General features: G+C 41.2%; 1 protein-coding gene across 5 annotated transcripts in view; it reads right to left on the bottom strand.

Moving 5' to 3' along the window:
• Positions 1–14090: 14090 nt before the first annotated feature.
• Positions 14091–26135, bottom strand: part of SGMS1 (sphingomyelin synthase 1) — a 94587-nt gene continuing 82542 nt past the window's right edge. For all 5 annotated transcript variants that reach the window (XM_063132930.1, XM_063132933.1, XM_063132931.1 and 2 more), the window contains 4 exons: positions 23642–23759; positions 20147–20300; positions 16877–17043; positions 14091–15676 (listed from right to left, as the gene is read on the bottom strand). In XM_063132930.1, the coding sequence (XP_062989000.1) occupies positions 15497–15676; positions 16877–17043; positions 20147–20300; positions 23642–23759 (619 nt within the window). In that variant the 3' untranslated portion in view covers positions 14091–15496. The remainder of the gene's footprint in view (positions 15677–16876; positions 17044–20146; positions 20301–23641; positions 23760–26135) is intronic.

Below are 26135 nucleotides of genomic sequence, written 5' to 3'. Positions count from 1 at the left end.
TTGAATGCCTCTAGTGTGGGAGAGCCCACAACCTCCCTAGGTAACTGATTCCATTGTCGTACTGCTCCCTCTGAAGGAACCGGTACGTAGCTTGGGAGTATATTTACTGTTTTACTCTGTACAGCACCATGTACATTGGTGGTGCTTTATAAATAATAATAATAATAATAATAATAATAATAATAATAATAATAATAGACCCATCATTGTCACTGGATGCCCAGGTGGACTCTGTGGCACGGCGTACTTGGGGTCAGCTTCGGCTGATCTGCCAGCTACGGCCTTTCCTGGACAGGGACAACCTAGCCACAGTAGTGCATGTACTGGTAACTTCCCGATTAGACTACTGCAATGGGGCTGCCCTTGAAGATGACGCGGAAGTTGCAGCTAGTGCAAACTGCAGCAGCTAGACTGCTGGCGGGTACATCTTACAGAGACCACATAACACCGGTCTTAAAGGAACTGCACTGGCTGCCTATACGCTTCCGGTCGGAATTCAAGGTGTTGGTAATGATGTTTAAAGCCCTAAATGGCTTGGGACCTCGATACTTGAGAGAGTGCCTCTCCTTATATATGCCTGTCCGAGACCTTAGATCTGTTGGAGGAGCCCTTCTCCACATCCCACCAATGCAACACATTCGCTATGATGGGACAAGGGAGAGGGCTTTCTCTGTTGTGGCACCCCGACTGTGGAATGCCCTCCCCTTGGAAGCCCGATTGGCGCCAACATTGATTTAATTTTGCCGCCAAGTAAAATCATGGCTTTTTAACAAAGCCTTTGATGGTTAAACTCACTGGCCCATTGTTTTAATTGTTTGAACTGCTTTTACTGCTTTTAAATTATATATTGTTTTAACTTGGATCGTGGTTTAATTTGTTTTTAACTGTGCATATTTATTGTTATATGTTGTATGTTTTTATCTGTACACCGCTCTGAGATCTTAATGATATAGGGCGGGATATAAATGTTTTAAATAATAGTTTTTAAATGATAATAGTCAGGAAGTTTTTCCTGATGTCCAGCTGGAATCTGGCTTCATGTAACTTGAGTCAATTATCCCGTTTCCTGCACTTTGCGAAGATCGAGAAGAGATCCTGGCCCTCCTCTGTGTGACAGCCTTTTAAGTATTTAAAGAGTGCTATCATGTCTCCCCTAAATCTTCTCTTCTCCAGGCAAAACATGGCCAGTTCTTTCTGTCTCTCTTCATAGGACTTTGTTTCCAGACCCCTGATCATCCTGGTTGCCCTCCTCTGAACACGCTCCAACTTGTCTGCATCCTTCTTGAAGTGTGGTGCCCAGTCAAGATGAGGCCTAACCAGGGCGGAACAGAGAGAAACCAGTACCTCACGCGATTTGAAGCTATACTTATATTAATGCAGCCCAAAATAGCATTTGGGTTTTTTTGCAGCCACATCACACTGTCGGCTCATATTCAGCTTGTGATCTACAACAATTCCAAGATTCTTCTCGTTTGTAGCATTGCTGAGACAACTATTCCCCGTCTTGTAAATCTGAATTTGTTTCTATTTCCTAGATGTAGAACTTGTATTTTTTTGTATTTTTTTTTATATAGAAGAAAGAAGGAAGATGAAACACAGTCAGGCTTTAAGAGGGGGAAGGGGGGGGGGAACCAACCAACCAAACACTCCAAAATTTAAAAATAAAGTTTATATTAAATCAAAGTAAGGGAAAGCAGAAAGCTCTCAGGGTTGTTCTGGAAGAGCGTTCCAGGCGTAAGGGGCAGCAGAAGAAAATGGACGGAGCTGAGCAAGGGAAGTAGAGACCCTTGGGCAGGTGAGAAACATGGCATCAGAGGAGCGAAGAGCACGAGCTCTTCCTTAGTTCCGCCTCCAACGCTGGGATTGGAGGATGCTTCATGAGTAATTACTGCATTGTTTTCAAGGTGCTTACAGATTGACTTCTTTATAATTTGCTCCAAAATTTTCCCAGGGATGGATGTCAGACTGACTGGTCTGTAGTTCCCAGGTTCCTCCTTTTCGCCCTTTTCGCAGATAGGGACAACGTTAGCCCTCCTCCGGTCATCCGGCACTTCACCCGTCTTCCATGATTTTGCAAAGGTAATAGACAGTGGTTCTGAGAGTTCTTCTGCTAGCTCCTTCATTACTCTAGGATGCAGTTCATCGGGCCCTGGAGATTTGAACTCATTCAAAGAAATTAGGTGTTCCTTGACCATTTGTTATCAATCTCAAACTGCAATCCTGCCCCCTCAACTTCTGCTTCACTTTTTCCAGGGTGGAGGGGTCATAGACCCGCTTTTGGGAGAAGACGGAGCCAAAGTAGGAATTGAGCATTTCAGCTTTTTCTTTGTCATCTGTTATCAATTTACCATCCTCATTAAGCATTTGAACCACCATTTCTTTCCTGTCTTTTACAACTCACGTATCTGAAGAAAGCCTTTTTATTGCTTTTAGCATCCCTCGCTAATCTCAGCTCATTCTCAGCTTTAGCCTTCCTGATGCCATTTCGGCACTTCTGTGCTACCTGTCTGTACTCTTCTTTTGTAGCCTGGCCTTCCTTCCACTTCCTATATGTATCCTTTTTTTTGTTTTCATGTCATCTCTAAGTTTTTTGTGGAGCCACATTGGTTTCTTCTGTTGTCTTCTATCTTTTTTCCTTGTTGGAATTGCTCCAGCCCCTCCCATCGCCTGCTGTCACCCATCTGGGCCTCATTGTTGGCACATTGGCGCTGGCTGAGAGAAGGCCCAGATTGACACGCTGGTTGGGAGATTGAGATTTCCGCATGCAGCAGCTGGTGGCAGGTGTTGTGATGCAGCTGCCAGCAGCTAGGTGGGCACAAAAGCTGGTGGGCGAGCAACAGCCAGGCAACAGGTGAGCTGCCTGGTCTGGTCTGGTCCATCCTGCCTGGCTTAGGATTTTGGTTCCATTCAGAGCAGGCAGAACTTCATATGCAGTAATCCTAGGGAACTCTTTCCCAACACAGTTGTTTTTAGCCATCCTCTTTGGTATGTGGTTTAGCTCGTTTGCTTGAGTTATTTGTGCCTACTTGCTCCGTAGTGCAAAGGAAGAAGTGGGTCTCTAGTAATTCATTTTTATAGTAACTCATTTTTTTAATAAAGCATTTTGATCCATAGACCTTCCTCTCCAATTTTCTTTGATATAATTGGCATAACGTAATTTTGTAACACTTGCTGATCATTGTTCATCCTTCTCTGTTTGGGGCTCTTGGGAAGGCGTTGCAGGAGTGGGGAAGGGATACAGGGAGACCCCATACTCCTACTCCTTGTAATGTTTGTTCTTTTTAAAATGTTCTGGGTAAGGTCTGGTTTCCACACTTCATACGAGGAGAGGATTTGATACATATGAGCAGCTCTCCTCAGTTCTAGCTTTCCTGCTACTTTGGAATGTGACTCATACACTGAAGGAAGCCTCTCTCTGCCTCTGATCGTATACTGGGATCCTCCTCAGAGGACCTTCTCTGGTTTCCTCTGCCATCTGAGACATGGGCAGTGGCTATCGTGGAAATGGCCTTTTCAGTGGTGGGACCACTGGTGTGCACAAGGGGTGTGCCATGCGTGCCCAGGCACACCCTAATGTTTGGGGCTTCCTCTGTTTTCCTGACCTTAAGGGATTTTTAAAATGGAAATTAAACAAATGCTTACATCTGTGTAACTTTTAAAGATAAAGAGATCAAAATTGGCACAGTGATAGCTCTTAAGAAGGGCTTTCACCATGTCAAGTTTGAATCAGATTGGGTCATCCCTTGATTTTTTTAATGATTTTGTTTAATTTCCCTCTCTTAAACCCTTTTCCTGGTAGTCCACAAGTCCGGAGGATTGAAGGATCGATCTTCTATTGCTTTGATCATGCGAAGCTGTACATCTTCAAGTTCATAAAATAGAGATCTGCTGGTTCCCTTACTCAAAAGTAAATCCCATTGATTTCAACTGCATTTACATCCCAGTCATACTAAAATCAGATGCGGGCTTACCTTTGAGTAAACCCCATTGAACAGAGAGAGACTTTCTTCTGAGTAAACACATATAGAACTGATTTTTAATAGTGTGGTCACTCAGAAGCTTTTTTTAAAAAGAAGTCTATAACAGCAAACTGGAAAGAAGTGCTCTGCAGCCCCATGCTTACTTCTGAGGTCTTACAACTATTTATTCAGAAGTCTCTCTCTGTGTTCAATGGGGTTTACTCAAAGGTAAGCATGCATCTGATTTTAGTATGTTCACACTCTAAAGCCTCCAGGCAGGATGCGGGGAATGGCCGTAGCCTAGGCAACAGGGAATAACCATAAAAGTATGTAGGAGAGAGACAGAGTTTTCCTGAAGTGAGTTGCTTTAGGTGCCTTTAAACTGTTTATTATGGAGGTTTTTATTTAAAGGTTCCAGGTCTGTGTGTGTGTGTGTGTGCATTTTTAAAATGTGTGTGTGTGCATTTTTAAAATGTAAGTAGACTCAAGTCCATTGTTCCCTCCCCATGCATCCATAAGGATAAAAGACAACCAAACAAGATTTAATATTTAACAAATATTTAATAATAAGAATAATAATCATGATAATCATGATGATGATGATAACAAATGACTTAATAGGAAGCCAGCCAATGAAAAGAAACTCAGTCTATTTCCTGTTTAAGGCTGGCAAGTGCCCCAGACTGGGCTCAGGTAGGCAAGGCCTAGGCTGTGAAAGCTGAAGAGGTTTTTCAATTGCAAGCGGAAAGCCAAGGTGAACCCGGGAGGAGGAGGAGGAAGCAGCGAGCAAGGTGGAGCTGGTGCGGCTGATCCAAGGGCTGGTCGCAGGTGCTGGCGTTTCGGGCCGTGCTGGAGAGGAAGCAACGTACGGCCCAGGCTGGAGGAGGAGGTTCAGGATGCACCATCACAGCTTCCTAAAAAGAAGTGGTTCTTCCCCTGCAGAGGGGAAAAGTCTGTCGCGGTGGAAGATGAGCCAAAGACGAAATCCCAAGGAGAAAAAAAGAGTGGAAAAAGATAGAACGGAAAAGAAAGGATGAAAGAGAGAAAGGCAAAGAGAGAGAGAGAAGGAAGGAAGGAAAGAAAGAAGGAGGGATGTGCCAAGATGTTTCAGATCCTGTAAGAGTCAAGATCCTCCACCAGGAGACCATCACCTGTAAGAAAGAAAGGAGAAGGGCCCCCTTAATGATAGCAGAACATTAGACTTCAGAAATGGTTGGGAGGAGGGGGGTCACTGGCTTGGGGCTAGCAGTCGAGCTCCCAAAGGAGGTGGGAACTGCTGCTTCCAAGCCTGTGGGTTGTGGTCGGGGCTTTCTCACCAAGACCCATGTTTGCCATATGGCGTGGTTGGCATTTCATCTACTGTAGTGTGCAGACAGGAGACTGCTGCACAATACAAGAAATACATCTAGGCAACCAAGCATAGCTACACCTAGTAGTAACATACCGTGGTCTTAATATCTAAACGTAAGTTGACGCCTCTTTGCTGAAAAACAATGGCTCAGCAGCAAGAAAGGTCCTTGATGCAGAAGACACCTACGAGGGAAGCCTCTGCACTGTTTCTTACCCTCTTCGTCCACATTCGAGATGTCAGCACTGTAAATAGATGATGACAGCTGGCCACAGCTGAGGTCCAGGGTAGACGAAGAGGGGACCACCTGGATTACATTGGAGGATCTTGACTCTGTTGGGGGGGAAAGGAGACACAGAGACCACATTAACGTAATTAGCAAGACACCAAAGGAGGGGCCCATTACCCACCCACCCCGGACCCTGGAGCTGGCACTGGCTAGAGTGCCTCAAGCAGCGGCCAGCCCCCCTGGTCACGATCCCCCCTGGCCTATCCATCCCCCTAAGGATCGAGGCATCTCCTCACCTTGGATGGCACATCCCAGAGAGGGTTTCTCCTTAGGCTCTTCTTCCACCACGACAGTTTTTCTCCCCCTGCAGAGGGAAAACCACTTCCTCTTCGGAAGCGGTGCTGGTGCCTCCTGTCCCTCCTCCTCCGCCATGGGCCGTACTCTGCTCCTCTTGCAGCACGGCCCGAAGCGCCAGCACCTGCGACCAGCCTTGGACGCCTCTGCAACTGCTCCAGCTGCTTCACTGCTTCCTGCCTCTCCTGGGTGCACCTTGGCTCTCCTCTTGCAATGGAAAAACCTCTTCAACTTGGACAGCCTAGAAGAGAGTGAGCAGAAGGTGAGAAAGGGGGCTTGACGGCTCCTCCTGGTCTGTGTGGGTTTAGGCCCATTTCTTATTCTTCGTGGCTTCATTCCACCTGCCACCAGCTGGAGTTGTGAAGATGTCCCCCTCCTGCCGCCCTGCCCTGCGTGTGGCCTCTGAAGGGTAGCCCGGCCTTTGCTGGGGAGGAAGGAAGCCCTCGGAAGGTGCTGGATAATGGGCCAACCAGAAACCAGGGCTGCTAAGGAATTCTACTTACATTCTTGTTCTCTCTCTCTCCCTCTCTCCCTCTAGCGCAACAGCGAAAGCCACTCACTCATCAGGTGACAGGATTTCTGCCCAGCTGGCCCCTGAACCAGCTGTGTCATGTGTCACAGGGGAGGGCGTGTCACAATGACTTTAGCAACTGAGCAGCCAGGGGTATTGTTACTGTGACCTGGCCTTATTCTGGGTTTGGCCTTTAATTCATATACATCCCCTGGCTATTACATGCGTGTTTCTTTTGATTCAGGCTAGAGCAGCACATGTGCTTTCTAGGAATAGCCTCGTGTCTGTCTGTCTTACCATATCCATGGTGCCCCCAACACACTGCTCATAAGGGACACAGGTCCTGTCTCTTCTGGCAATGCACACAGAGGTCCAATGCATGCCAGTGCGCCCGCCCACCACCACCACACCATGTGCCATGACGTGAACTGCACCTCTTATTGCTGCAACCTGGTGGGAATCTACACTGATGTTATTCTAACGTTTTGAATGGGTTACTGTGACGCATAGCGTCACGTGACCCTGGGTCTCCAATGTTGCAAATGAGTTGTACTTACAGGTTGTACTTTGCAAAGGAGCTGAAGAGCGCTCAAAGGATCGCTGTAGCTCCGTGCAGGAAAATTAACAAGGGTCCAAAGTCCAAAACTCATGACCAGCGGGGCTTAAATGGGGCTGCTGCTAAAACTTTTCAATTTGGTCTCCCATCCAAACTCTGACTAGACCCAGCCCTGCTTAGCAAAGCTTCAGCAAAGTGGCTGGCTCCTATGCACTGAGGCAATTCCCTGGGACTTGCATTAAGATGTTTTGGGAGGAGGTTTGTGTGTGCTTATGACTATTGCCCTGCCCTGCCCTGCCCTGCCCTGTCTTACTCTGCTGGCTAGGAATGAGGCAGGCAGTGGGCGGAGCAAACCCAGCAGCTCTCACAGAAGAGGGAGAACAATGGAAGGATGGAACAATGTGCCCTGAAGTTCCGTTGCAGCAAAACATAAGTCACGCTAGTGTGTCCCGTGATACAGAGAAACGATACAGAGAACCACGTTAGAAAGGGACACTAGCAACGGTATAAGACTAGTGTAGATACGGCCCTGGGATCAGACATATAGTAGTGGCTGAGGGAGAGCCCAGATTGGCTTGCAGTGCCTTCAGCCTGCCAGGACTGGGCTGATGCAATGTCCCAGCATTTGAATATATACTGTCAGGGCATCATGGTGTAAGAAAGTTGATCTGAGGGTGTGAGAAGAAGAGCCAGACTGTCTGAAAGCTAGTTTAGCCTCTTTCCAGAATGTGGCTTTGGCAAGGTTGCCCCTGAAGAAGCAGCTCTTGCTTCTGAAATGTATTCGATTCAATAAAAAATGTTTGTCATGGCCTAGGGCAGCGGTTCTCAACCTGTGGGTCGGGACCCCTTTGGGGGTCGAACGACCCTTTCACAGGGGTCGCCTAAGACCATTGGAAAACACATATTTCCGATGGTCTTAGGAAACTGTATTGACTGAACTATGTCTTGTATCATCTTTTGTATTATTAAAGCTATTGTTATGTATTATTTTCATTAGCAAACCATCCCATGACAATGAATCGTGTAGAGAAGAACGAAAATAATTTTATGGTTGGGGGTCACCACAACATGAGGAACTGTATTAAAGGGTCGCGGCATTAGGAAGGTTGAGAACCACTGGCCTAGGGTGACCATATTTTGGAAACCAAAAAGGACAACATGGTCGGCCGCCAAGGGGGCATGTCCAGCACCAAGGGGGCGTGCCCACCTGAACATAGCCTTGGTTACATGTCTGATTTTACAGCACACATTTAAGACAAATCTGTTCTACATAGCATCTTCATGTTAAAATCACTGAAATAAAGAACAAGTGAGAGATTCAATGTATCTGAAATTAACTTCACTCACTCCTACTTTTGTAGGTTTTGCTGTACTTTGAAGCTTTTGCTATGCTTTGTGTGATACAGTCTCCCATTCCCTCAAATATCTTTTCTGACTGTATCTTCACTCATTGCAAGCTGCTGTTGTTGTTAACAGGGTTTGCTACTGGCTGGCCGGATGGCTGGCTTTTTTTAATTTCAATTTTTTTAAAAAGCTTGTGTATAATTGTCACAAGTTTCTCTACTCTAACATTAGGGTGGGTGTTGTGGCTGTTGGAATCCTGGATCAGGGTTCTGGATATGTTTCCATAGATTTACTAATTGCTGAGGAGCTGGAGGAATCAGAAGACTCTGCAGAAAACTTAAAGGTCAACGTTGCACCTGGACATTGATGTCATGATTGAATAATTGGTGACTTGATTGTTTCAATTAAGGGATTGCAAGTAGTTGCATCATTGTACAGTTAGCCTATAAAAAGGATTGTATTCCCATGTACATGTATCAGTAATTATCAGAAATGATGTATCAGAAATGATCACTCTATGAGAGCTGCATTGACTGACCGTATGTAAGTATTTGTATTTGTGATTGCCATAACTAAATTATATTTTTATATGCCCGTAAAGGTTTCTTTAAACCTACTGAAAGTCTCAGTCTTAATCTGTGTCTGTGCTGAGTTTGCTGGAAACCGCTGCAAAACTCTGTTATAAGGTTATTGGCCAGAAGCCCAGTCTGGCAATAACTAAAATAAGGTTGTAAATATTAGACCAACATATCCCAATAGTGGCAGTTTACCTAAAGACTGGAGATCCCCTTAATGCCAATGGCTGAAACTGCTCAATATGCAAAACCCCAAAGAGGAGGTTTGACAACCTGAGTTTGAAGGATATGGCTCCAGCAGTTTTAAAACACAATAATTTTAAAACTTTGAACATTTAAAAAAATCCTTAAAAAACAATGGATGAACAGATCTGATTCAAACCTGGCATGGCTAAATCTCTCCTTAAGAGCTATCATGGTGCCAACTTTCAGCCCTTTATCTTTTAAAAATGACATTTTAAAAAAAAAATTAAAACCTCAAACTTAAAAAAAAATCCTAAAACTCAATGGATGGACAGATCTGTTTCAAACTTGGCATAGCTAAAGTCCTTGTTAAGAGCAATCATGGTGCCAAGTTTCATCTCTTTATCTTTATTTTTTTTAAAAAAAAAAAAATTAAATCCTCAAATTTAAAAAAGTTCCTAAAAATCAATGGATGAACAGATCTGTTTCAAATTTGGTATGGCTAAAGCTCTACCTAAAAGCTATCATGGTACCAACTTTCAGCTCTTTATCTTTAAAAATGACAGTTTAAAAAATAATTTAAAAACCTCAATTTAAAAAAAAATCCTAAAAAATCAGTGGATGAACAGATCTGTTTCAAAATTGGTGTGGCTAAAGCTCTACCTAAATCCTATCATGGTGTGAAGTTTCATCTCTTTATCTTTAAAAATGTCAATTTTAAAAATAATAATTTTAAAACCTCAATTTGTAAAAGAATCCTAAAAAATCAAATTTGGTATGACTAAAGCCCTTCCTAAGAGCTACCATCGTGCCAAGTTTCATGTCTTTATCTTAAAAAATGATGGCGTTATAAGCATTTTTGTTAATTCCCATTAGAGCTGCTCTTTGGGGAAAAATCTGGATTTCCCCTTCCCCTCCCGGATTTGTCATCAAAATCCCGGGCAAATCTGGGCAAATACAGGATTGCAGTCTCAAAGCTCCATCTGACGAGCGTTTTTTATTGCACGCTTGTTTCTGGGCACTCACGGAGTTTACTCAGGTCCCTCACATGAAGTTGTCTGCCTCCCGTATGCCTTCCACCCCTTCTGGCCTTCCTTGTGCGACATTAAGTCCGACTTTTTTTTAAACTCAGAATTGCTGCTCTCTCCTGCTGTGTGCAGGAGAAGCAGCGTCATTAGAACAGCGGACTCAATGGGCCTCATGCTCATTGTGTATTTCCTCTTTTGAAAAGAGGAAGTAACTGAGGAATGAAAACATGGGCGGAGAAGCGAAGGTAGGGAGTGTGTTAACCCCTGGAGCTTTCAGTCTGGACCCAACCTATTCTCTGCAATACTCTGCCTCAGGGATGGGCAACTTGTGGCCCTCCAGATATTTTGGCCTACAACTCAAATCATCGCTCATTATTAACCATGCTGGCTATCGGTGATGGAAAGTGTAGGCCAAAACATTTGGAGGCTACAAGTTGTCCATCCACCACTACCTACTCACAAAGCCATCTCACTTTGATTGGACTAGAAACCATAATTTCAAGAATAAGCTAGGAGCTGATGGAATCGAATTACTAGGTGCAGCTTCCTTGCCAGAGTATTCCTAGTTGCTGTTGACCTAGGTTCCAACATTCCTGGAGTTCAAGCAGAGCCCAGTGGGTGCTGACCATAAATGCATATTTCCCGAAAACATAGTGAAAAAAGCAACCACTCCTTTCTGATATGGTTAGATATGTGCCAGATAAAATGGAGATATTTCATCTCTACAACATCACTGTGAAATGAGTGATTTATGATTCAAGGCAATCAGTATTTGTCCACCATCCTCAAATGGATAATACAAGGGAAATCCACTATGGAGTTTTGCTGGTTTAACTTTTATTTTCATGGCCTTTGAATTGCTAGACCTTGTCAAGGGCTAGTCCTTGTTTGTGTGGCTATAGGGTTTCCCTCCCTGTCCCAGATGTTGCCACAGAAGTGCACAACTGCATGGCCGCAGGTATAGAGAATGTACAGGAGTCCCCAAACGTTTGGACCCATGGACACATTTAAGAATTTGAGGCCATGCTGTGGGCATCACCACAAAATGCCTAATGATTGGATTGCCGCTTTGGCATCTACCTGTTGCATCTATGGGTCTTATGCTGTGTTGAAAGTTTTGTAAGGTCCTCAAGCAGGAGCCACACTACTGCTTTATAATGGTATTGAAGTGCATGGACAACTGTTGGGGCCCAAGACACATTCCATGTACTATTTTCAAACCACTTTCAAAGTGTTATATCCTGCTTGGTGTAGATCTGGCCTTATTCAGCAAAACCTTATGTTTTGTGTCTATTGTACACCACAATGTCCCTTTAATAAAGGATTGTCTAATTTAGCTAATCGCTAGTGGTGCAATACAGCCAATGCTTCTTTTAAACGTATGTTTTGGCAACGTCCAGTAGTTTCTTATTTTGGGAAGGTGGTCAGTTTTGTACTGGAACAGTCTTAAATATTCACCGAGGTAAAGGGTCTTTTAAATTATTTACCTGCTTCACAGAAATTAACAAATTGTCACTGTAAATTGATTTCCTCCACCCTTTTGACACCTAAAAGACTGATATTACAACACTGGTAGGATACTCGCCTCCTATAATGCAATGGATTGAGAATCTTACAAAACTTTCAATATTTGAATTATACATGGCACCTTCAAATGGGTACTTATTTAGATACTTGGTCCACTTTTGTTGAAACCCATGTATAATTCCTATACAAATTGCTAGAAGTATATTTTAAAAATGGAAAGAACATTTTTTTTAAAAAAAAATCAGGTACCTGCAGGCCCCATGTTGGGGACCCATTCATGGGCACCATTGGGGGCACCCAAAGGCACCACTTTGGACACTTCTAATGTACTGTTACATCCCACCTCCTAAAGCCAAAGGTGCTGCTGCACCTGAACTTTGTATATCTAATTCAGTTCCATTTATAGACTAGCTCTTCTCCCCCTTATTACTCAGGGTTGTATCCAATTGTGCCCAACTAGCAGCAGAAAGGACACTGCTCAGGAAATGGATCTCCTCTCCCCATGGCAATCCCCCACATCCCCATATCTGCTCCAGAAGGTTGGGAGACCCTCTGGATCAGATTTGGTAGGCAAGGGGGGGTGGGAGGAGCAGAAGGGGAAGACCACTCATTTGAGGTTGGAGGTAGCCCAGGAGCTGTAACATTGTATGATTTGTTTGCTCAGCTGGTATAAGTATTTTTAAAAAACTGATAAGAGGTTCCAATTAATGTGCAGATTCACATTTTGTTTAAAATTACTAGTACTAACAAAAGGCATTCTGCTTTCTCTCACACACAGTAGGGAATGCCTTTTCAAAGATGGGGCCTGCTTCAACATTATATGGTCTTCAGAACTGTTTCACTGGCATACACATTTAAAACAATTAATATTTTTTGACTGGGAGACAATCTTGCTTGCTTTTACACACACACACACACAGAGAGAGAGAGAGAATTTGTCCCCTATTACTCATTTGGAAGAATCACATTTATTCTTCTGTTGCTGAAACCACTGTTTTAAGCAATGTTGGCATTGACATTTTATTTTCCTGAGGAAACACTGCCTTTTTAATCTTTTGTTTTTGGGTGTTCATTGAGGCTGGAACATTTTGTACATTTAGATGGAGAAGCCAGAATATCTGGATGTAACCTTCTGCTCAGTTCTGTTTGTTAGGATCACAGTCATAAAATGTTCTGATTTCACATACACTGCCATACCATGAGATATAGTGCCCATTTACTGTTCATGTAACAATTTATTTCAGTTTAAGCTGTCCCAGAGGCTCAAAGTAGCTTACTATTTTTAAAGAAATATTTCCTTTGCATTTGACATAGCCAAATCTTTACTTAACCTCATTATGTTACTCTAATTTATAAAAGTTCTCTACCTTAGAGGGGCAGCGATGAAGAAAGATTTGTGTAATACGTGCTGACCGTTTTGCTCCTACTGTTTACAAACTGTCTTTCACAGCAGCTCCACACAGATAACATTACTATTATTATATTATTATATTTGTATCCCACCTTTTGCCCAATACTGGGCCTCAGTAGTCAGATCCACCATCTCTGGGTAGGGTTGAACTTGGCAAACTAGTTAAAACTGGTAAAAGCACTCATAGCTACTGAAGCTACCTGTGTATTCAGGAATAATACTGGATTCAGGGGGGGAAACCAAATTCCATATTTAGTTTTTCTGTCTTTGCCTTTAAAGATCTCCATACCATCATTCCTATCTTCCTGCCACTGTTTCTGATTCATTCCTCCAACTCTTAATACTCTCAGATACCCAAACTTGACTTGTTCCCTTAGTCACTGCTGCTTATTTCCCCAGCCGTGATCATGCGAACCAGGTCACTGTTCATGAGGCAATAGTTGCAGGCCCAGTTTCTCAGGCTGGAGGTAAAGAGGCATGCGGATAGGAGGGGAGGAACAAGCCACATAGGAAATGCAGGAGGAAGGGTGGAATGCCCAATGGGGTTTCTTGCTGGGGGTGGTAGCATGTATAATCTAATAAATTTAAAGAAGTATTCAACCTTTTCAGATCCAAGACCCACTCATACATGAAAAAGAGAGATGCAAAGATGGTTGGGTCCACAATGTAGTTGTGGGCAACCTATCATTCCTAACCATGGCCCATGCTGGCTGTGGATGATGAGACTCAGAGTCCAACAACATCTGGAGGGACACAGGTTACCCGTCTCTGATTTAAGGGAGTATGATTTTCAGAAATGAAGTTGCTTTACGACAAAAGGCCTATTTTTAGTCATGCTTTTACATTTCCTTGTTTCTACTTTACTGACAATATCTATGGGACAAATCATATAATGATTGTAGCAGTAATTCTACATTTAGCTAGAATTGTATAATTTTAGCATAACTGAACATTTAAACCACATTTTAAAGTTAATGCAAATACACTGAATCAAAGGACAGCAAAAAGCCAGACCCACAGATATTTAGCATTAAAATGAGGAGACTATTTGTTTAAAAGCCGTTTTTTTATTTTCCTTCACCATTATTGTTTTACAATACAAATTTCACCTTGTTGAACACACAAAAAACCCTACGAAGATAACTCTGCTTCACGTAAAATACAGAATGAATATATATATTTATAGATATATAGATATATATATGCTTCTTCATTCTTAAAAAACTATTTTGTTCTGCACATTGGCAAGTATAGGATAGAATACTTCCCCCCAAACACAATATGTATGGCAGGATTTTAATTTTAGAGTTACATGCAGTTTCTGCACAATTCTGTTTTAAAGAAATCAATTGTTTTTCAACAATATTTTCATTCAGGGACGAGACATTGTTTATAGTTTGATTTTTGATTTGCTGATCATTAAAAAAAATCTTATAAAAAGGAATTCATGGCTGGTTTCTTGCTATAGTTAAAATCCATGTATGGAGTAGACAATAAAATAATTTAAGAAGCACATTTCATTCTAACCTGCCCACAATGTGTGAAGACTTAATTATCATATATGGTTTTCCCACTAACTCAGTCATCTCAACATTGCAAGCAGATTTCCAGTTTAATTTAGATACAAAATCAAAATGTAGTAATGTGTACAATACATATAATCTTGGTTTCATGGAATACTTTATTTTAAATAAAAACTTTTAAAGACTGCCTACTGACCATACTATCAAGACAAGAAAGGCACTAGAAACAGACAAATCTCTCTCCCAAGAAGCATTTATTATTTTAACTCTTTTCTCTGTAAAAATCTGTTTAGATTTTATTTTTACGCATATCATTTTGAAAAATAAAGTTAGGAAATACTTAGAAAATCACTTTACAACAGAATAATTTTTTTGCACCTTTTGACACTGTCACTGCAGATTTACAAAATCAAAGTTTACCAAACCTTTCTGTGTCTATCATTTGTAGATTCAGTGAAACAGGTAGAAAGATTCCTGTATATTATCCCAGTCAGGTATTTAGAAACCTTCATATAGACATTTGCTAGAAAATGGCTTACAGCCCAATCTTTGGGGCAAGAGATATGAAAATTATGTTTTCCCAAGAAAATAATATGCTTTATTCCCAGACGAGACTGGAAAGACCAGAACTTATGATATAAAAGCCTTTTTTGTTTATGCTGCTGCATCATATACAAAGAAACATGGTGATGAGCAATGCAAATCCAAACTCTATTAACAAGAAATGTGTACAGTGCATGATAATTTGCCATTTCTTTATTGTTGTCCATCGCACATCCTTTGGAGAGAGAAAGATATCACAGTGCTAATCAGGTAAGAGAATAGATTTAAGTCAAGGTAACAGTTAAAAGGTAGAGGAAAGGGAACAGTTCAATTTGTATGGCATCTCATCTTGGGGAGTCCTTAGCACTTTTGGACAGTTCTCTTGCCATTTCCTTTTTGTAGCTGTTATGTGTCATTCACAAATCTGCTGTATTTAAGTTGTCTACCCAGATGCAGCGCTTGCCAGGAAAACGGCCAATGATAGGAACGTGGTACAATGCCCCGGACATTCTTTTCAAAGTACTGGAAGGGCCTGTACCACCATACTCGTGCAAGAAGATTAGTCTGGGAAGCTTCTTTTAGCACCTGCAAAAGTGAGAATGTGAGAACATTACACATAAAGTCTCAGGAAAGAAAACTCGCATTTATTCTTCAGTGATATTCATGTGACTCTTTCCTATGGATTTGGCACTGATCAAGTTATAAAGATCCATGCAACTGGTCCGCCAAAATCGCCATATTACTCACTCACACTTCCTTTTAGCACAGGATCACCTGTGAAATAGCCTCCATGTTGCTGGGAGTATAATAATTTCTTCTCTCAAACTTCCTATATATTGGGTTCAGCATAACGCAACTTTGTTGGTATATGCCATTTTGATTAGGTACCATGAGAACTATTTAGTTACTGAAAATGTAACTGACTGCAGACCCCAAGCAACCATCATGAACCTTTTAAAGTCTGCCTCCATAAAGAAGGGTGGCTTCATTAAGTCACACATCCTGCTTTCATATTTCCAAAGGCTAGTGAGAAGAAGGGACTTAAATCTTTCCAGCACAAGAGATTTATATGCTCCTAAGATACACTGAATTGATGCATCTACCCATAGAAAAGATGTCCCAGTTTCCCTTACGTACAACACATCAGAAGCATTAAAAGAAGATGTATGACTGACTTGCTCATTCTCTCCTTCCAAGTTTTTGCATTAAACAGAACAGAGCTTCTAAATAAGCCAGTGGACAGTCTTCGCAATTCAGGGCACCTATTCTCACAAAGAACCAAGAAAGAGAATTCTCTATCTCCAAGCACAATTTAGATCATCAGAGCAAATGTATTAGAATATTTATAGCGTATGTAACTGGAGTGTTAGGGCCAGATGCCATACAAGGGCATGATACTAGCATGGGAAGAAACCATGCTATTTTGTTGAACCATGTGGTTCCTCCTAAGAAATATTAGTGTTCGGGAAATAATTATAGACTTGAATCATTTTCAGAAGTCATATATTCCTCATCAGGAACACTTTCTTCCTACTAACAAAATCAAATCCTAGTTACCCATTTCAAAGTTGGCAGGTGCTTGTTTATTGTAATAGCACAGTGCATCCTCCACTTTACAAAAGATCTTCATCCTTTCTTTCACATTGCTTACACAAATAGTTACGCAGGAAGTGCAGAGAGCGAGCAATCTGCTTCTGTACTATAATGTTCATTCAATGGATTGCAATAGATCAGCCTAAGCCAGTACATTACTCCCCCTACTGAGGAAGCGGGAAAGAGACTCACTTGCTGATTGGCCATCGTGTGATACCACCAGAAAAGTCTTGTAGTGATGTAGTAAGCCACCAACACATCCACAGTATAGTGGTCATGAGCCAAGAGAATACAGAACATCCCAACTATGCTGAGAGCCCAGCAAATCCAATGATACCACCAGAGTCGCCGAGGGGAATCTGAAATAAAGGAAAAACACAAGAAAAAAAAAAACTAATGCATGAATTTCATATAGCACATTCTCCTTCAATAAACCTCAAGTGGAATAGTGCAATCTGGAATAGGAGGGCGGGAGGGGGAGGGAAAATATTTATCAGATTTCCATGGCCTCAAAACTTCCCCAGTTGCCCCTGTTCCTGCAAGTGCTTCATAATCTTTGAATGTTTTGAAGAACAGTGTCGCCATTCAAATGAGATCTCAACTTAAAACGTAAGTTTCTTGTTTATGATGGTATCTGGGCTTTTAAAACTTCAAAACTAGCACCAATGAAACATGGACTTTTATTAGGATCAAACTACACCAAACTTCAGCCAGATACAATGTAGATCTACTGGTTCCTTCTTCATTGCAAAACCCTTCAGAAGAGGGGGAAAGTCACAAAAATGCCTGTTAATTTTGTGCTAACCAGCCCCAAATTGAAATTTTGGAGTTTTTGACTAAGTGCAAGCAGTCGCTGAGGAAAGCATTTGGCCTTTTTCCTCCCCCCTTGTCAATCCCTTTTCCTTTTATGTTGAGTCTTTTTCATTGCAACCCGAGAGCAGGGACTGTCTTATTATTCTTTGAAAACAACTCTGGAGCCTCCCCACCCCCACTTTGCTGAAGAGCAGGGTAAAATGCTGTAAATAAATAAACAAAGCATGGTGTGGATGAGGAGACATTTTTCTTCCTCTCTCAGAAAACTAGAAACTGGGGTCATTTCATGAAGCTGATCAGGAGTTTTAAAAATAAATAAAAAGAATACTTTTTAAACAGCACATAGTTAAACTATGGAACTCATTCCACAAGATGTAGTGATGACCACCAATATGGATAGCTTAAAAGGCAGTTAGACAACCCCCTGGAGGAGAAGATTATCAATGGCTACTAGTCCTGATGGCTATATGCTACCTCCAGTATCAGAGGAAGTATCCCTATGTACACTAGTTGCTGGGGAAAATGGGCAGGAGAATGCTGTTGCACTCATGTCCTCCTTTTGAGTTTTCCGTGGGCAGCTGGTTGGCCACTGTGTGATCAGAATGCTAGACTAGATGGACCGTGGTGTGATCCAACAAGGCTGTTCTTATATTCTTAAATACATAATATTCTGAAATGCTGGGTAGGCTGGCACAAATAAACAGGAACTTTTGCCATTTTGAGTCACTTTAGGTGCCCTCAGAAGAGAGAACTGTGCAGTAGAGAAAGGAATGCTGATCATCTTAACTGCTGCATGCCTTACCTCAGAAACTCCGAAGCTTTTCTCCACTTACCCCCACACCAGGAGGTTACAGATTCATGGTTGCAAGGTAAATGGTTTTGGAACAGTATTGGGATAAAAATAGCTTGTTATGATAATGGTTGCTTGTGGGGGAGCAGAGTAAGAGGAAAGGAAAGGTTAAGGACTCTCTTCCCCTACCCTTTTTCCACTGTAAAGCACCCCCTACTCTGAAGGATTTGTAGCTTGAACCAAAAGCAAAAGTGAAAAATGTACTACCTTCGCAATCAAATTAGAGATGAATTTATCAAGAATCACAAATTCATTATTCTTGATTACAGAACATTTAGTTTGCATGAACTCACTTTTAAATGCAATATTGAAATAAACTGTACTGTCATGGTTGGAATTTTAATAAGCAAGTTAAGCAGAGAAACAATTAGACTAGTAAGTAACGCTATTTATGGCTCGGGTCCATTTGAAAGAACGTATTTGAAAGAACGTTATTTGAAAGAACGTTATTTGAAAGAACGTATTCTCCCTTATGAGCCTGCCCGTGCTTTAAGATCTTCTGGAGAAGGCCTTCATTCAGTCCCACCATCTTCACAGGCACGCTTGGTGGGAACATGAGAGAGGGCCTTCTCGGTGGCTGCTCCAGTGCTCTGGAACTCTCTTCCCGGGGAAGCTAGGCTGGCTCCCTCCTTTATGGGCTTTCGGAAGCAGGCTAAAACTTTTTTGTTCCAGCAGGCCTTTGGAGAATAATCTGGCCCTCCATCTATGTTAATATCTTATAATTTTGTTGTGTATTTTAAACGTTTATGGTTTTGTTCCCCCCCCCCAACGTATGTTTTGAACTTTGTAAGGCCGCCTTGAGGCCCAGCATTGGGCAAAAGGCGGGATACAAATAAATAAATAAATAATAATAATAATAATAAAGTTTCCATTTGAAGAAGAGATTGGTTTTTGCGGAGTCTCTCTGCCGACCAAAGGCTTTCGTTGGTTAAAAAAAAAAAGAGCGGGGTGATTCCCCCTGCCCCTGCAGTCCCCTAACTCTCTGGAGTCGATTTGGGAAGGGGGCACAGGTATGAGGATTTGCCCACTCCCAGTACTACTGATGAATGCCTTCTGGCAGTGGAGGGACACTAGTTGGACTGTGTTACAATAAATTACAAGTGTTAGAAGTATTGATTGATTGGCTGATTGATCAGTTTGATCAATCAATTCAGCAACTGGTTTACAAACTGATTATGTTGAAGTTACACTGAATCAAGGTCATTAAGGCACATCATGACAAAACAAAGCAAAGCTGCTGCGTTACTACGTTTTCTCCCTTACCCTTCCAATGTCAGTTGCTACAGTTGTAAATGAGTTTTTGTATGAATCTTGCTGAAGATGGGAACAAACCATACCAGGCCAGTTTAACTCATACATTTCAACACTTCACTTGATTTTAGTCAAAATGTTTCCTTGGAAAATACATTAGAGGACTACAGCCCAATCCCAGTAAATAAAAATGATTAAGATGAGATGTGCTCTTTCTTCTTCCCATCTGCGCTGTGCTACATTGCTGTTGCCAAGTAGCTGTACTAACAATTTGGTAAAAATGATAGAATGAATGCAGAATGGGGAAATAATATATGTGGATTGGAGAAAAGAGTTAAAATATATTGCATGTTCTTGTAAAAGAACAAAAAATGGTTGTTGACTGTAGATAATTCTTTAATTGTTGGATGTTTCTATCCTACGATGTACTTTCTAAGAAAAATAAACTCAAGGTGAAAAGGACAGGCAGGAAGGCATCATTTTACAATGTGGTCTCACAATAACTAACGTACATTGTTTAGTCTCATATTAAGAAACGTCAAACTTACACTCTTTGATAAATAAGTACGAAAGCGTTAACATAACAGTGTGACCACTGTACAGATAGTCACCACACATATCATGTGCTCCTGTGATAGAGAGCCCGCCTCCAGCAAGCAGCTTCATTATCCTCCTCATGTGCGATTCCCAGTCTCCAAAGAGCTGAGGGAAAGGAAAGGGAAGGGAAGGAAAGGGAGGGAAGAGAAATCAACACATTATTTAATATTAAGGTGCACATAGTTTAGAATTATCATATGAAAGACAGTTGAGATTACATTCAGAATATGGCACTGCAAGAGAAAATCTTATTAGATACTAAGATTCCATTACCCTGAATACATCATAGCAATCAGTGAATAGATAGCAATTTTCTTTTAAACACACACACATAAACCATCCTAAATAGATCTCTATCATAAGATCCCCAATACTTTGCATTCTGAAAAAGGTTATCAACCTAAATAATACCACCTTACTCATGATTTTTTATTGAAATAATTACAAATATAATCAGAGAAGCAAGTAACCTGCTTAGAAGGCAGATTACTGGCAGATGACCCCATCATTTGGAGATCCTCATTACAGAACCTTATTGGTTGATAACAACAGGCTGAAATGCATATTATCCTTTTTGGACACTATTCACTCAAGGCATGAGCAGTGAGAGTAATAGAAGCTAGCCTAAATCTCAAGTAATTTTCAGGCCAGGTTTAGTAGATCATTTTCTCATTCATACATGCAGTTTTGTCTCAGTTCTGACATTACAAGATTATGAAATTATGAACTGCAGAGGCTACAATGAGGTTTGCTTGCATATGGACAGAACAGTTATATAATAAGTCAGAGTTACAAAATATGATGCAACATTTTGCAAAGGATTGCAAAGGAAGGTGCAATGCAGTGCAACTCCCCAATTATCAATTGAGATTTTCAGAAATCTGACATGAGGACAAGTTTTGACACTGTTAACTTCCAAAATCCATAAATCTACTAAACATTATAACTCTAGATTAACAAACATGAGATTGCCCTTCACAGTGCATTTGGAATTTGTTTTGGCTTCTGATATTACTATTCTCACTGCAATAACATACAAAACAAAACAAAACAAAAACCTTTCCTCTATAACCACAAAAGCTAGATAATGAACAGGAGCCTGCAGGCTGTAAGCAGCTCAGCTCTGTGATATAGTCATGTCTACAAAGATATCTTACAGCACACACAAAACCCTCAGATATAACAAAATTAAAACATTTAAGAAATGGTTAAACTTTAAAACCTGATTTTCTTGCAGGAGGAGGAGAGTCATGATGTTCAACAATATTCACTACTGAGGAGAAAATTTGTCTAGCGTACAGTAATTATTGCTGTTCCCCTAATGGCCATACAGACATAATTCAGAATGTGTTATAAGCACTGGCAGCATACTGTGGAATAATGCGAAAAGATGTAGAACTCATCCTAGAAGAACAGGTGTTCTATCTTCCATCTAGCACTTGGCCTTCTATAATACACAAGTGCTGGAATATAGACAAGAAACCATTAGCAACAATGGGAGAGACGTTCCCCTACAAATACTGTGACTTCAAATTATTTCACCCAAGTCTTAATTAAACTTGTCAAAATAAAATATCCAGTTGAAGCCTGCATAGCCACTGGAATTATTGCCACCATAACTCTTAAACATCTCCTTCCCTTATCCAATGCTGCTCTTAATTAGCTGAGATATTGGAAACATGGAGATGACTAGAAAGGCAAACAAGATTCACAAAATACTGACTGGACATTGCATAGACTGCTTGAGAAAATATCCTGTGATGATGGTGGTGGAGAGTATTTTGCTTTGCCACCATTCTGTCTAATCACTATCATTCAGCAAAGATTTTGGGTGGCAAAAGGATTGTTGAGGCTCCTTCTATCAAAGTGACAGCTATGACGTTCCTTGGGTCTGAAGCGTCAAGGATTCCACATCCAGAACAGAGTCGATGCCAGAGATGGCAATAATAATGCTTTGTCATGCTTGCTTGTACAGTCAACTACTTTAGATCCTTGTCTGTCCTGCTTTATAAAAAATCAGCAGGGGATGACTAAGTAAGGCTCCAAAGTGCTGCACTGCAGGATAGGGAAGTAACAATCCAACCTGATTGTCACAAACAACTCTATCAATTACTAGGAAGTCTTTCACATTTTTTCTAGGGAAGGTGATTAGACAGCTATAGCAAAACTCCCTTTCTTCCTGAATTACATACTTTATGATTACATATTCAAATTATTTATGTCCCACTTTTCAGGATACAAATCCTTCTAAAATTCAGTGAATTTTTTTTTTTTTTGAAATCACAACAAATTACAAATCAACATACACAGGACAATTGGTGACAGATGACTCAGCGAATGGGGGAAGAGGAGACAGTCTGAATGGGTGGAAAAGGCTCTGAGATCACCTTTGCCTCCCTCCCTCATTCTCCTGGAATCCTTCCCACAGAGCAGTTGGTGGTAGATGGCCCTGGATGGGATGGTGGACAGTTCAGCTGGAGTAAGCTTTCAACTCTGTGACTGACTCCCTTGCTCTCCTCTTTCCACAGGGCAATTAGTGGTAAATGTCTGTGGGAGCAGGGATATTTTTTTCTATCTTCCTAATTCATGTTTTGGCCATACATAAAGCACTATAATGGCCCTGGTCACATCTACATCTATGCATCAACAGAGGGGAGATAGCCCTGTTGAGCTTACTGGAGCTGTTAGCAGCTGTTTAAATGATGAATCATGGCAAAATATCTGTTGGTTCCATTAATTTCAAATCCAGCCCACTCGGGGTCTCAGTCTGGCCCTCCGGAGTTCCCCAGATAGCCACACCCCCTTTCCCTCTGGCTAATTGTTCAGTTGTTTCCCAAGATTTTGTGCACTTTCTCCCCAGTCTAAAAGGTTGAATGCTTCTTCTACGACTTAGTTACTGCCAGTCAGCATTTTAACCTACAATATGCAGGTACTTTCCATGCTTTGACTCCGCCCTGCATTGGTTTCTGGCCTGCCCCACCACTGGAATGTGATCCTAGAGAGCTTCTCCAAAACTGAAACTGGCCCTTGGGTTGAAAGATGTTCAACACCGCTGATCTACACTATTGGGACAGACAACATGCCATACATGTTGGTTGTGGTCAACTTTGAAAGCAGTGACTACCTGTTAGGGAGGCTGTAAGGGATATGGGACTGATTCCAGTATAGCTTTTAAGCCGAAAGCCAAAATACCATTCTCTTTCAGGTCATCCACTGGAGCGGAGTACACTGGAGACATTGAACTAAATTCTGACAGAACCTGTTCATTAGGTAACACTAAGGTTGAGCAACAAGCGATACTGATTAGCTGCAAAAGAATTCTTGACAATTCCTCTTGGCAAGCAATTCATAAGTCAGTCTGACTAAACTGTTCCAAATACAGAAGAATTTTGGGGTGGGGAAGAGAGAAAAAGATGTTAGATAATGACAGCAAAGAAAAAATATACCTTTGGAGAGCAGTTGAAATGCATGCCAGGTACTGGAAGTGTAGTTACATACATTGTAATACACCGATACAAGTACAGTGTGCCAACTATACAAAAAAATCTTCTGCCAATAATAGACCTGGAGAGGGGGGAAAAGGGAAAGGGGGAGGTGTCAATTGAAATGCTTCAAGATAAAATGAGTGTTGCTCTAGATGCCATCTATATGTTCTAGGAAAATATATTATCCTTTTTTGTTTCATTTAAGTAATACATTAATATTTAATTGGAGGCAGAACAGACCAGGAAATTCAAGAGGACAATATCAGCAGCAAATATAATAACAGAATGCCAGATTCTTCACGGTATTTGTATACTAGTGAAAAAGCCCGTCATATGACAGGTGTATTTATTTTGTTAGGACTTCTTTGAATGCAATATTTTTGGCAATATGGCAACAAAATCTGCTCCCTATCTCCGACACTATCTTTATCAGTCATCTCAGTGGTTCCCCCACCACCTTTACAGAGCCTTTACTCTCTCTGACAGAATTTAATGGAAGCCATTCACTTTATAGAAGAAAATAAAAGTATATTGGAGTGTATCCAGTGCTGCAGCTCCAATTATACCACTGATGCAGTGGCAGTGTAAACAGCCTCTAGCGTAACGTCAATAGAGTTTGCTGGCACAATGGGTTTTCCAGGAAAACCATTGCACCAGCATATACTATTGGCATTGCTATAGAGGTTACTAATGCTAGTGCAACGACAATAGCATTATCACACAGCAGCATTGGATACTGCCCATTGTACGATTGATAAGCGCTGCTCTTATTCGTTAAAGACAGACTTAAGGGTAGCTGGCCAATAAGTGGTATAACTTCTTTCTAGCCCTCTTAATATCTATGCTTTCTAGTTTGAAAGTTCAAGAAATCTTAAATCTCTTTTCTTCAAGTTTTTTTAAAATTTTACCCTAATATCTTTATATAATACATTAGGAAACATTATTAAGAAAAATATCTTTCTTTTCTTTACACTCTTAGAAGACAGATTCCAGCTTAAGCACACAACTATTGGTAGCAAAACGTTGTTATAAATCATTCCCCTAAAATTCCTAATAATTAGTACATTAAAGCTGTAGAATATGCTAAATTGTTTTTTTTTTAATTTCTTGATAACTGAAAAGAATAATCTGCAAGGACAAGTTGGATCCAAAGAAGTTGCATTATATTTAAGAGTAGATCCACTGAAATCTATGGGTACTCACACAAGGTTGCATCCAATGTTAGTCTAACTTTTCATTTCAATACATCTACTCTAAGTAGAACAAACATTGGATACAACTCACAATGAACATCAAGAATATAATATAATGTAATATAAGGATCTGAAGAGCTACTTCAGGAGCACCCAGCAGAATGGGATTTTTAGCTATTTTTTAGTAACACAGTTATTTGTAACCAGGATATTTTATGAAATAAATGGAAAATTTCCCTTGTAAAACACTCATATTTTCCAAACAAAACTGCTCTTCAGCTTTACCAGTGAAAGTGAGATGAGTTGGTAGGCAACCTCCTCCTAAATAACTACTTGTAAGCTAAGTTTAAATCTTACCATGACCAAGTAACGATGCAATTCTGGAAAAAAATATTTCACAAATAGATTTCATACAAACGGCAGTATTCAATACTATTGTTGCGCCTTCGCTCATTCTGTTATGACCGCAGGAACAACTGCTAGCTCAACAGAAAGCTAGCATTTCCTAAAGCAACCCTGGAAATGAGTACAAATGCTCGTTTCCAGAATGAGGCACTGGGCAGGTCAGCAGAGCTCACAGAAGGCTCATTTTTGGTTGCTTCAGGAAGAGTTAGCTTCCTAGTGTGCAGACACCATTGGATACTGCAATAATAATAATAATAACAACAACAACAACAACAACAACAACAACTTACCCGCCTCTCCCTTTGGATCGAGGCGGGGAACAACATTAGTACAACAATACAATATCAATCAAATGCATAAAACTAACTAAAGCCAAACCATGGAGGGCTTTAAAGGTAATGACCAACACTTTGTACTTTGCCTGGAAACTAACTGGCAGCCAGTGGAGTGATTTAATATTGGTATAACATGGTCACCCCTAGATATACCAGTGACCAACCTGGCTGCCGCATTTTGAATTAGCGGAAGTTTCCGAACTAGGTACAATGGCAGCCCTTTTTACAGCATATTGCCGAAGTCAAGCCTCGAGGTTACCAGCGCATGCACTACTGTCTTTAGGTCTTCCAACTCTAGGAAAGGACACAGATAGCATAATAGCTGAAGCTGATAGTAGGCACTCCTGGCCATTGCATCTATCTTGGCTGTCATTTGGAGCGATGGATTCAGGAGCACCCCCAAGCTGCAAACGCAGTTTTTCAGGGGAAGTGTAACTCCATCCAGAACTGGTTGACACACCTCCAAACCCAGGTTAGGGCCCTTGACAGTAAGCACCTCCATCTTCTCTAGATTCAGCTTCA

This window comes from Elgaria multicarinata, chromosome 8 (genome assembly GCF_023053635.1).
Source record: "Elgaria multicarinata webbii isolate HBS135686 ecotype San Diego chromosome 8, rElgMul1.1.pri, whole genome shotgun sequence".
NCBI lineage: Eukaryota > Metazoa > Chordata > Lepidosauria > Squamata > Anguidae > Elgaria > Elgaria multicarinata.
Note: the sequence above shows the minus strand (reverse complement) of the source record. Positions and strands in the feature narration are given on the sequence as shown.